Source organism: Babylonia areolata, chromosome 1 (assembly GCF_041734735.1).
Source record: "Babylonia areolata isolate BAREFJ2019XMU chromosome 1, ASM4173473v1, whole genome shotgun sequence".
Lineage (NCBI taxonomy): Eukaryota > Metazoa > Mollusca > Gastropoda > Neogastropoda > Buccinidae > Babylonia > Babylonia areolata.
This window is the reverse complement of record NC_134876.1, coordinates 69,674,302-69,686,717: the sequence shown is the minus strand read 5'-3', so window position 1 is coordinate 69,686,717 and position 12,416 is coordinate 69,674,302. Positions and strand designations below refer to the sequence as shown.

Sequence of the window (12,416 nt, the reverse complement as noted above, 5' to 3'; positions counted from 1 at the left end):
CATGCAACGAGGTACGTTTAGCATGATGGTCTTAGAAACCATTTTAGAAAATGATTAATTCGTCGATGATTCGTCTTCCATATGATAGTAATTTTATCAAAAGATATAATATCTATGGGGAGCAACGATCAGACTGGCAAGACACGTGTGTAGACTCGAGAGAACATGTGTGCATGTCCAGCCATTAAAAGCACCAAACAAAGGAGAAGAATCTAAAAGACGAAACTGATTTTTACCTTATGAAACAAGGAAATTGTCAAAGTCAGTGAAAAAAAAGCTCAAGGAAAACCAAATTGTGACCTGTTTGTGATAACTTCTGGTTCGAAACTTCCAACCTTTTAAAACTCCCCTCCATCAGATTCATTGTTATTTTAGTTGAACGTTTGTCCTTTTACTACTAGAAAATGGCGTCTGGATCAGGAGATGGAAAAACCCCAGAGCTTCCCCGGGGATTGATCGACAGGCGAGGAGCCCCAGCAGGAAAAGGAAGGTATGATCACAGACGTTGTTTCTGACAGTAACTTGTGTAAGGCATTTGTTACTGTAATCTGGTTACTTTCACAGGGGGGAAAAAAGCAGTAAGTGTAAGTAATATGCTGATTTCTTTTATAGGGACCCTTGAAGAAACATGACATTCACATGCACAGAACTCAGTTCATGGTATGTGGTTTGTTTGTTTGTTTGTTTTTGTCTTTGTTGTTTTTGTTTTTGTCTTATTTACATTGTTCAGTTTAGTTGGTCTGTTCTGTGTGTCTCAGTCTCTTTCTCCCCCCCCCCCCCCCCACCCCTACCCCCACCCCCCACCTAGTTGGTCTGTTCTGTGTGTCTCAGTCTCTTTCTCTCTCTCTCTCTCTTTCTCTCTACAGCCCCTGTACACAGAACATGTCATCACTCATGTTATGGGCCAGAGGCCTGACATTAAAATATTTTTGGACTTTGGCTCTTTCTCTTTCTCTTTCTGAGTCTTTCCTTTTCTTCCATCTTGTTCTCTCTCACTCTTGCAAATTCTCCCCGCTTTTCTCCTCTCTCACCCCCTCCTTCCTTATCTTCCTCAGTTCCAGTCTCTTTTTCTGTCACTCACTCTCACAAGTCTCATGCACAAGCACAGAACAGGCACTTTTTTTTTTTTAGTTTTTTTTAGCATGTACATGAACCATTGCAAGTCATTCCATCATATTCATTATGCTTTAGAGAAATGGATGCATTCCACTATTGCATGAGAGAATTACTGATATTCAAGACAAATCTTGGGTTACTACTTACATGAAGCATTCAGATCTGTGTTAAACTGAAAGAACTTTTTTTCCCACACATAGCTTGTGAGCTGATGTGATTATTGTTTCCTGGCCTGATTCCTTATCCTTATAACAGTGTGGGGGAGATCAAATGTTGATATTTGAAGTTTTTATGACTTTGGTATGATTTTTGTTTCATTTTCAGACTGACTTCATTACGCAGTCCTCGTGATCTGACCCTGGGTGGAATTCCGAAAAGAGTGTTTGTTCCAAATATACCAGTTCGCAAAGAGAAATCAGCAACACCGTAAGGATCAGCAGTTTCCATTCACTTCATTTGTCATGTATTCAACATTACATTTAATCCTGTAAATGTGTAGTATTTTATACATGTTTTACATGTTGAACTTGGTGTATGGTGTATAGTTATGATAGTCATATTAGAATAGCATTGTACATTACTACATAAATATATTTATATTTACAACTGAATATAGATCTTTGATTAACTTAGAAAAGAAAAAACAACTTTTTCTTCAAGTTCCAAGACATGTTCAACACAAGTCGATCAGACGAGAGTAAGCAGAAATATACCATCAGGTTCGCCAACTGATAGCAGGCTAGTAACTGATTATTGAAAAATAAAGTAAATTTTCTATGTTACAAACATGCCCACTGGTATCTGAAAAAATTTGAGTGAAATCAAGACATTTTGATCAGGCTCAGGCCATCACAGTTTGAGCAACTTGAAACACGTCCGACCAGTTTGACGTGAACTCATGCTCTCCATTTGTTTGTTGTTTGGTTTTGTTTTGTTTTTTGTTGTTGTTCTTGTTTTGTTTTTTTGTGGGGGTTTTCATGTTATAGTTGCTGGGGGTTTTTGTGGGTTTTTTTTGTTTGTTTTGTTTTGTTTTTTACATTTTCCTTCAACATTGAACACGTCAATGAATTATTGAATATCAAGTTTCAGCTGTTTGTAGGAAGTGATGCAGCGAACTTTACAAGAATGCAGATTTCTTTCTTTTCTGTCACTCTTATTTTCTGCATCATGTTCTCTTCTTTGGTTGACTGATGTGAATGTTTCCAAACTAACTTCTTTTTTTCTCTGTTTTTTAAACATGATAGGAATCTGATGAATTATCATTATTTTCAGTATATAACCAGTGACATGGCAGTACTAAAACAAAGTAATACCAAATTGCTTTGCTTTTTCAGAGACGCTGAGCAGCCACAAGCCAAACAGAAAGAACAGAAATCAAAGGACAAGTCAGACAGGGGTCGTGGCCGAGGTCGTGGTGGCCGAGGGAGGGGCAGAGGGGAAAGCAATCTGATTCAGACCCAGTCAGTATTTGAACAGGGCCCCTCCCTGCAGAAAATCAAAAGTATGTACGCTGCTGCCTTTCCTGTTGTTATTTTTGTGGGACGAATTTGTGTCCACATGTCATATCAATCATATTAGTGCCACGGTTTAAACAGACACTTCAGTAAGGGGCATTTGTGTGTGTTTGTGGACTTAGAGCAAGGTATTCCTTGCCATTAGTGGGTGTGTGTTTTTTTGTTTGTTTTTTGTGTGTGTTCACACGTTAAATAAGTGAGAATGGAATTTGGGTCACTTATTATATTATGTGTGCTGAGAGAGGTTGTTTTTTTTTTTGTTTATGTTTAGTCATGTACTGTATATGTTATTCTGAAATGTTTTTAGGCTGTTATTAGGGATATTGATCAACACGAATGCATTTTTTCTTTTTGTATGTGGGAATATGCGCATACCCTTACATGCAGACTTTCATCTGTATATGTATTCATACCATGTGTGCTCTCTGACATATTCACAAACACACATACGTAACATAGCTGTCTGTAGACAATGATTTTTGTTCATTCAAAATCATTGTCATTTTTTTCTAAAATATATTTCAGCCGATGATGTGGCAAATCACTTATGACTGCAGTTAGTAAACGTTATTTTGATCTGGAATCAAGTTCAAAAGATTCATCAGCATTTCAGGGAATATTTTTGTTGAAGCACAAATGACTATGTGGCCTTTGTCTCTCATTTAAACATTGACACATTGTCACTGTTGACTGTCGTGCCATGACGTCACTCCTCTGTTCGCCATTCTTGACGTCGTTTGAGTACAGAGAGAAAATATTAATTTTCCTGTGCCTTTTTTAGTGTAGAAATTTATAGTTTACTGAATTCTGAATCTTTTGACACTACACACATGTTCAAGATAATTTTTGTTTTAAAGTTACAAGCAAGCAGATGTATGTTTTTTTCACAAGCCCATTTCTCCATTTGTTCTTTTTGGGCACACTAACTTTGAAAACACTATGATAGATAAAAATTATGTTTTTGTATGTTAATCTGTGATTTTTTTTTTTTTTTTTTTTTTTTTTTTTTTTAAGCTTTCTGAAAGTACATAACTGTCAAAAATGATAAATTAACTTTTCATGAAGTCCGTATATAATACACATCCATGCAGGTGTGTGTACATGTTTGTGTGTGTGTGAGACAACTACCCGAATGTGTGTGACACTTGGAAGAACCCATCTTGTCAAATGTTGGAGAGCTGGCCACAGAATCAAGTGAGTTCTCTGCTCACACTCAGGAGATCTCACTGTTCATGCCAGTGATGAGATGTCAGTCAGGCATTGCTCAGTGAGCTTGTCATCATCTGTTCCACTCGTTTTCATTTTCATTTTGTTTGACTTCTTGGGCATCAGGGTCAAGCTTTTATGATTTTAGTAACGGGTATCCAAGAACATCTTGAATCATGAGTGGAAACATTTTTATTTCAAGTAAGTACAAAAAAGGCTTGGCTTAGTGAGGTTCCTTAACATATTTAGTAGATATTCATCTTTTCAACATTTGTGCTTATCAAAACTGGTGCATTGGAAATGTCCTTTGGGTCTGCCCTAGTACTTAAGCTTGGTATAAGATCCTTATGCCTTGTCTTCTGGACATATCCAAATCTCTGCCAATAACTGATAACTATGTTCCTTTTCCACAGTTAAAGGTTCCTTGAATGCTTAACTGTTGTTTTCAATTCTCTGGCCACTAACGACTGGCAGGTTTTCAGCCTCAAAAGTTTGCAGATGGCTCAGCAAACAATTGATTTTTTTTTTTGATTTTTTTTTTTTTTTTTTTTTTTTTTTTAAGAATTGTAACTAGTTAAGATTGATGTCAGTTTTTGTTTTGCTGTTATTGTTTTTTAACAGCACGGCTTCCCTGTGCCATGTCTTTTTGATGGACTCAGCTTGCACTCCCTGAAGCAGACAAAATGTTGCATATTGGGCCTCCCAATACAACATTATGTTTTAAGCCAGTGGCTCAGAATCAGACTGCATGTTTTCATGGTTTTTACTGGTAGCAATCTAACAGTAACACTGGTCCAGGGCATTACTTTTACTATTCTCAGATCAGTTTCTATCCTTGCTCCATTTAGAACAAAATAACCCATCTGAAAGCATGCAGTGTATAGATAAAACAGGGGGAATGCAAGTCAGATAATTTTATGTGTTTTTTTCCACGCCTTTATTAAATGCAAATGTGCTATGTGTGCAGGCCAGGAGAGCAGCCATGCGTTGGGAGGAGGAGGATGGGGAGGAGGAGGAGGCAGAAGTGGCGGTGGCGGTGGTGGTGGTGGTAGAGGAGGTGGTGGCGGTGGAGAAGGGGGGTCATCAAAATCCTTCAGGCCTGTTTCTCCTTTCAACAATGAACTTAGAAAGAAAGAGATCGTCGAGAGCATCATGAGAGATGATGTGAGTTGCGTGCTTACCACACACTTTTAGTTTTAACTAATTCCCGTCAGTCCCGATACATCCACTATTTAAAAGGATGTGGATTTAGGAAATAAAACAATTTTTCTTAGAAGACAAAGAAAGCTTTTCTGTGACAGCAGGGCCCAAAATGAAAACCACTAACCTAGTGTAAGAAAGGAGGGTGTTGTATCATTTTCAAAGGCATGTTCAGTGCATAGCATGTTCTTCAGACTTATCTAATAACTATGTTTTGTTATTGAGGGTTTGGAGGCGAGGATATCAAACTCTGCGATAATTCATTCTGTGTTCAGCTTGGTGACTGAGACAGGGAGGAGGGGATTTTAAACTGGAGAATTTCATTGTGCTGCATAAAAGTCCATGCTAGCTTTGTATAGGGGGGTAGTTTTATTGTTTTCAATTGTTTTTCTTCTTCTTCTTTCTTCTTCTTCTTCTTTTTCTTCTTCTTTCCGTTACATGACCAACATCAACTTGCTGATGACTCTGTCGTGGTTCATGCATGCTGGGTATTTTCATGTCTCCATAACCCACCGAACACTGACATGGGTTACAGGATCTTTCATATGCGTATTTGATCTTCTGTATGCGTATACACATGAAGGGGGTTCAGGCACAAGCAGGTCTACACATATGTTGACCTGGAAGATTGGAAAAATCTCCACCCTTTACCCACCAGGCGCCGTTACCTTGATTCGAACCCGGGACCCTCAGATAGAAAGTCCAACGCTTAAGCCACTCGGCTGTAGCGCCCGTCTTGACAAGGCTTCTTTTCTTACTCTCTTCCCACATAAGAGTAAGACTTCCTTGCCATCAAAACATGAAAGGGTAATATCCACAGTTCTTCCCCTCAGGACAGAATGAGCAGTGTTCACAACAAGGCGTGGACATTCACTCCATCAGTCACACACAGGAGTGGAGGGGAAGAAATGTGGATATTACCCATGAAAGCTAATTCAGTGGGAAACTCCTAATTTGTATATTCCAATGGAATTTGTGGTGTATCCTCAGTGTGTACTTCTAATAAACTGTTTTGGTGTCTAGCAGAAAAGAAAAGATTGCCTAACAAAGGGGTCAGAAAGGAAATCTTGTTCTTTTTTTTACCTCTGCAATATCTTCAAGGGCTTGTTTTCTCTGAAAAGAAAAACAAATATGATGTCATGATCAAATTAGAAAGAGCATACATGTGTGTGTGTGCAGTTTCTGGACGACGACACTGATGACGATCCAAACCTGGTTCCAGTGATTCTACCCAGGGTGGAACGACTCTCCATGAAGACTAAAGCAAAGAAAGAACAGGGGCCAGGCAGTCCATCAGTCAAACGTGAGAATAGTTTGTGAGATTAAATTAAAGAAAGGAAAGAGAGGCAAGGCCTCACTTGTGATACACACTTTATCCAGAAAAAAAGAAAGAAAGAAAGAAAAAATGTTTTGTATTTGAACCAAGCATATTCAGGTCAGGAATAAGTAGATTTACAGTACTAAAGCATGCCTACCAACAAAGAACAAAATTAATGATTATACTTATGTTTTTTAGCGTGATAAATTGATTACGTTTTTTTAGGTGTTAATGTTGTTTAAATCACATTAATTTGGTGTATCTCGATTATTAAAAAAAATTCTTTAAATCTTGCGGTAAAGGAGGCATTGTCATTGCCTCAAGCACACTGCGGCATGTAGCTGTTTTCTCCAGATCTGTGGAGGTCCGTGTTTGACAGGCTTAAAGAAACTACAACCATCCATTCAATTTCTCTTTTATGTTCATTCTAGTTAATTCAGCATTGTTTACACAAGTGAGTCAAAAAATTATTTATATGTCCTTTCCTATCCATTTCTGCCATCGATTATATATGCATTCTTTTTCAGTTAGCAAGAAAGGGTTATTGTTTTTTGTTGAGGAGAGGTGATGGAGAGTCTAGAGAATGAACTGAAAACTTTTCTTCTCTCTTTATAATGGTACATTATAAAAAGAAGAAATAATGATATTTATAAAGCGCGGTTGTTGTTGTTGTTGTTTTTTCAGAAATACTACTCAAAAACGCATTAAGTTTTGTTATTTGAGTATAAACATGGAAACAGGAATTGTAAAAATGTAACAGATTTCATCCCAAAAGTGTGCAGTTTTTTTGGTGTTGCCATATTGTTGATCAGCTTCTGAAACACACACACACACACACACACACACACACACACACACACACACACACACACACACACAAAGTGGTTTCTGGTGTGTGCTGCTTGGTAATGTCTAAGAAAAAAGTTTTAGGCATTACTTGCTTCTTGCTCATCTTCCCAAAAAACATTTTTACAGAAATGTTTGTCTTGCCTGCATGATTGCATGTAGTTGTCCGTCAGTACATGTCAGTGATAGGTGACTTGTCATGTGTTTTACTTTTAGTGTCAAAGTAGATTGTACAAACTTTCATGCGTCAATCTGGAAATGAACTCTTTCAATTTGGCAGTCCCAGCACTTGTTGGGAAACGGTCTTGACCCCTTCATGGAGACCATGGCACTAGACAACAAGAACAGTCTACCTTTTCTCGTGTTTTCTTGATCATAAGTTTATAGGACTAGGTGTATGTGTAAAACAGACATGGACCACTAAGATATCCAAGGTGTGTGTGTGTGTGCAGAGGAGACCGAAGAGGACACACCTGGTTCTGGAAGGCGGAGGTTGGAACCACCGCCTGACAAAAAACTCAGTGCTGGAGAGGTGTTGACTCAGGCATCCAAGTCAGGTAAACTGAAAAAACATAGATTTCACAGACAGAAACATGAATAATGAAACTCGGGTCTAATTCTGCTGTGATCTTTTTAGAACAAAAATTATCAATTTGGGTCGAGTTGTGGAAGAAATAACTTGGAATGATATCACATTTAAATCTGGCAGCTGTTGAAAATGGACATTGATGTGCATCTTATCGCTTAAATGATCAGATTGCTTTACTGAACCCAAACAACTGTTGTGAGGTAGATGATGTTGGTGATATGATATGGCCTGCTCCCCCACCCCTCTTTTGAAAAATGCATAAACGTTACTGTACGGGATGTTGTTTTTTCAGGTAAGGAAAAACTGTTCATGTTTCAAGTGCCAGACATGCTGCCAGGAGTTCCTGCAGCCAGCGCCGATGAAGAAGGTGCATCACAAGGGACAAGCAAGGACAGTAAGCAAGAGAAAGAGGAGGAAGAGGTGGGTGTATGTACGCTAAGCAATACCGATGTATAGAGCATATATGCATGCTCAACAGTATCAATGTATACAGGTGTATGCATGTTCAGCAATACCAGTATATAGAGGTGTGTATATGCTGAGCAGTGCCAATGTATATGTAAGACAAGAACCATAGCAAAATAAGACAGATGCTGACTTGCTTGACTTATTCCCTAAAACTCCTTGAGCAAGGGGCCACAGCAGCACTCTTCCAATGGACTCTGTTCTGAACAGTCCTCATCAGCTGGGCCCATGTCCTTCCAGCCACCTACCTCTCGTCCTCTATGCAGTTTCTGCACATCTGCTTCAGACTGACTGCTTTTCTTTTCCCTTGAGGGCTACACTCTGGTCTCTCTCTCTGGCCCAATACCATCTCCTGTCAACAACTATTCGCACATTGCAATTAAGAGAACATGAAGACCATTATCATGATAAGATGGTGGAAATAGATTGGACACTCCATGGGAAGAGAGCAAACTCACCTCACCTAGACAGCCCTTCACTGGGCACCAGGAATTGGGCACAAGAGAAGGCTAGATAACACCTGGTGCAGAACAGTGGTAGATGAACCAAGGCCCTGAAACACCTGTGGTACCATTCGAAGACTGTCCCAAAAGAAAATGGCGGTTCTTCACTGTTGCCTAACAAGCCAGAGGGCATGATAGGCAGTAAGCACACTTGTCTGGTGCTGTTGTTTGGAGGTTTGCTTAGGTGGTTTGGCCAGTCCAGCTCCATTTGCTGTTCTGCATTTCCTTGTCGATGGCGTTCTGCAAGGTACTTTCCTCCAGGTTGGCATTTGATGTTGTTTGTGGTCCTTTGGTGCCCACGATGTATCTCAGACATCTGTTGGTGAAAGTCTGGAGTGCATCAGTATTATTTTTTGTCAGTTTTTTATGCCCCTTACAGGTTTTGTTGGCATTTGACTTTGTTAATATCCCTGCAGGAAGACCAACTTTACATAATATTGTGTTGAATGTCATTTGTTAATTTCCCTGCAGGGAGGCAGACTTTACATTTGTGTTGAATGTCTTCTTCAGATGGATGTTGATCTGTGTATTAATGATTGCCAACAGTTTTATGAGGAATGAAGTTTGAAAACAGTGTTGTACATATCTGCTTGTATTTTATAGAGTGTATTGTAATGAATCATCCAGACATTTTACACAACATATGAGATAATGAAGACTCCTTTTGTTGGTGTTCCATCCAGGACAATTTTTTCAGTCTTCTGAGGGAGACAGATTTTATATGACCTAATCATAATACTGACTTGCTAAAATATGGGTGTTTAATGCCCATTTTTATTTTGAACAATGTTTGTAAATATTTCTCACAATCACATTTAAGTTTGTGAATTGTTATGCTGTTAATGAGCTGTGGGTCCTTCATTTTCAGTTGCCTATAAATGTGAATTTAAAACAATTCTAAACATTTATCTAACTTTACTAAAGGAGGATTGTGGCAGAATGATCAAGGCATTTATCAGTCAATACTGTGTCCATGAGGGTCTGGGTTTGAATCCTGTCTTGCCCTTTCTCCCATGTTTGACTGAAAAATGAAACTGAGCTTCTAGTCATTCAGATGAGATGATAAACGGAGGTGCCATGTGCAACACGCTCTTGGAGCACTGAAAAAGAACCCATGGCAATATAAACATTGTCCTTTCACAAAGTTTTGTAGAAGTCCACTCAGATTGGAACACAAAAATATATATGCATGCACTCAAAGCCTAAGGCTTAGCACATTGGGTTATGCTGCTGGTCAGGTATCTGGCAAGCAGATGTGGTGTAGAACATTATGGTTTTTCCAAATGTGGTGACACCTCCTTGAGAAACTGGAACGGAAACAATGCTAATTTAAAAAATTCCATGGATGTGTTCACAGGGTCCTCCAAAGAGTTCACTGCGGTGTTTTGCTGAGGGCTATTTGGGCAAACTGCGTATCCGCAAATCAGGAAAAGTGGAGCTGGTGCTGGGGGACCAGGTGCTGAAAGTGTTCAAGGGCGTGCCCACCAGTTTTTTACAGGTGAGGAATCAGTGTGTCTGGTAAACTGCAGGCATGGTACAACAATATATCTTTATGAATAATCCAAATGGAAATTGATTGTAACTATGACTGGATTGTCTTATGTGTAGTAGATTGCATTTCCCTCAGGTGGGAATGTTGTCAGTGTCTTTCCTCTCCTTGAAGGTGAGGGAGAAACAGTGACACAGATGATTTAAGCGGGGACAAAAAGACTTTGTGCTTGTTCCATGATAATTGTCTGAAATTTGAAGACGAAAAAAGTGATATTGATATGCTTTCAATTTACTTGTGGTTATTAATGAATAGTCAAGTTTTAGTGCTGAACAATAACATTTAATCATATCACACATTCAGAATAAATTATTACAGACCTGTAAACAATTTTTTACAGGAGAATAAGAAAATTCTACAAAAGCCCTTTTTGCATGACAGATTTTTCGAAAAATTAATGTCCAGTGATCAACTGGCTGCCACATTGAAGGGCCATTTCAAAACTGTATGCATCAATGACTGATACGAAACCTATACCCTGATGAAACTGTGCATGTCCGTTTGTTTTTGTACCATTCTCACAGAAAACACCTAAAAATCCGACAGTCTAATAATAGATGATGTGCCCAAAAATATTCCCGTGGTTTCACTTGTGTGTTCATGGACTGAAACTGGATTGTGATTACAGTTGCAGGATTAACAGTATGAAAATGCTCATCATCATTATTAATTATAATTATTAATTGGCAGTGGAACGTGGTCATGTTGCAGGAGGTGGTGTCAGTGCGTACTGACGAAGAGGACAAACGCATGACAATGCTGGGCCATGTCCAGCAGAAGCTGATTGTCGCTCCGGACTTCAAGTCTTTGATCCAGAAAGCGGCCAGTGAGGACACATAGTGTCAAGAGTGTCTGTGGGTGCAGGCATACGTTTGTGTGATGTGTTCTGGGGGGACTTGATGTGTGTGTGTGTGAAGGATGAATGTTAACACTGGTGTATGTGTAAAACTGGTATATTTCCATGCTGCTCATTCTTCATTGTTCATGTGAACTCAGGCCATACAAGTGATTTTCAATGTACAAGAACCAGTCTGTCACAGTAAATTCTTTCATTAAATCCTACATCTGTCTGTGTGGATGAAAGAGAGACAAGGTTACCTATGGTGATGACATGGTCGTGAAAGTTAGACACAAAGTGAAAGTATTCAGTAAATTGTGAAGGTGATGGCAATGCTGGAAGTGAGTATACCAGGTTAGATTCCTGCACAGACTGGGATTTTTATTTCCCTTTCACCAGATCCTGAGTGGTGGTCTGGTTATTGCAGATATGACAAACCTAGATTTTGTGTCCAGCATGCATTTTGCCAAAATGCACTTCCTGGGGGGGTGGGGGGCTCAAATTTTATTCAGAGAAATCTGTTGGACAAGGAAAGGTGTACAATACTTTCAAAGCACCATTTATTGTACAAATTTAGCAATATTCTGTCACCATTTTGAAAAAAAACAAAACCATTGAATCGCCAGTTTAGAGTTTGCACACATGCACATACACAAACTTGTCCATGAATTATTTCTTTTTACCATTCTGCTACCAACGCATGAGATGTGCTGTAAGAAACCATCCACTTCAGGAAAAAAGCCATTCACTGAAATCTGACATCCAAGTTTTGTCTGTTTCAAAAAAAGAACAATTTGGTGAATCGCCAGTTTTGACAAAATCATATCAGTCAGGTCGTACACATATAACATCCAATTTTTTAACGCAGTAAATTTGACAAAGACCCATCCAGTGTTAATCCCATCCGTTCTTACATAACAAGATTCCATTAATGCACACTCGGTACTACAATGATTTTCAGAAACAGAGCAACTTTATTGTCTCGGGAAGAGAAATTCAGTGTGGTTTATAATTATTTCAAGTGGAACAGTAAATGTTGGCATAAAACATATATAACAGAATCAAGCACAACTGTCATGGCAAGCCCAATAAAAAAAATGCCATTCCACTATTTAGAATGCACACAAACATGCACCCATCTGTACATACACACCCATGGACATATAGTGCATATGCACTTGCACAATGTATAGAACAAATATGGTGGTGAAGTTGATACAAAACAATAACAAAATGAAAATAACAACCGAGGTTAGGCAAGTAAGGCATAGC

At 38.9% G+C, this 12,416-nt stretch overlaps 1 protein-coding gene across 1 annotated transcript in view; it reads left to right on the top strand.

Moving 5' to 3' along the window:
* Positions 1–11,368, top strand: part of LOC143286605 (DNA-directed RNA polymerase III subunit RPC4-like) — an 11,494-nt gene extending 126 nt beyond the window's left edge. Inside the window, exons 1-10 of the mRNA XM_076594244.1 lie at positions 1–11; positions 402–490; positions 1,441–1,542; positions 2,451–2,617; positions 4,804–5,000; positions 6,216–6,339; positions 7,653–7,757; positions 8,082–8,209; positions 10,115–10,255; positions 11,018–11,368. The exon at positions 1–11 is cut by the window's left edge and continues 126 nt beyond it. Of these exons, the coding sequence (XP_076450359.1) occupies positions 405–490; positions 1,441–1,542; positions 2,451–2,617; positions 4,804–5,000; positions 6,216–6,339; positions 7,653–7,757; positions 8,082–8,209; positions 10,115–10,255; positions 11,018–11,146 (1,179 nt within the window). The 5' untranslated portion in view covers positions 1–11; positions 402–404 and the 3' untranslated portion in view covers positions 11,147–11,368. The remainder of the gene's footprint in view (positions 12–401; positions 491–1,440; positions 1,543–2,450; positions 2,618–4,803; positions 5,001–6,215; positions 6,340–7,652; positions 7,758–8,081; positions 8,210–10,114; positions 10,256–11,017) is intronic.
* Positions 11,369–12,416: the final 1,048 nt, after the last annotated feature.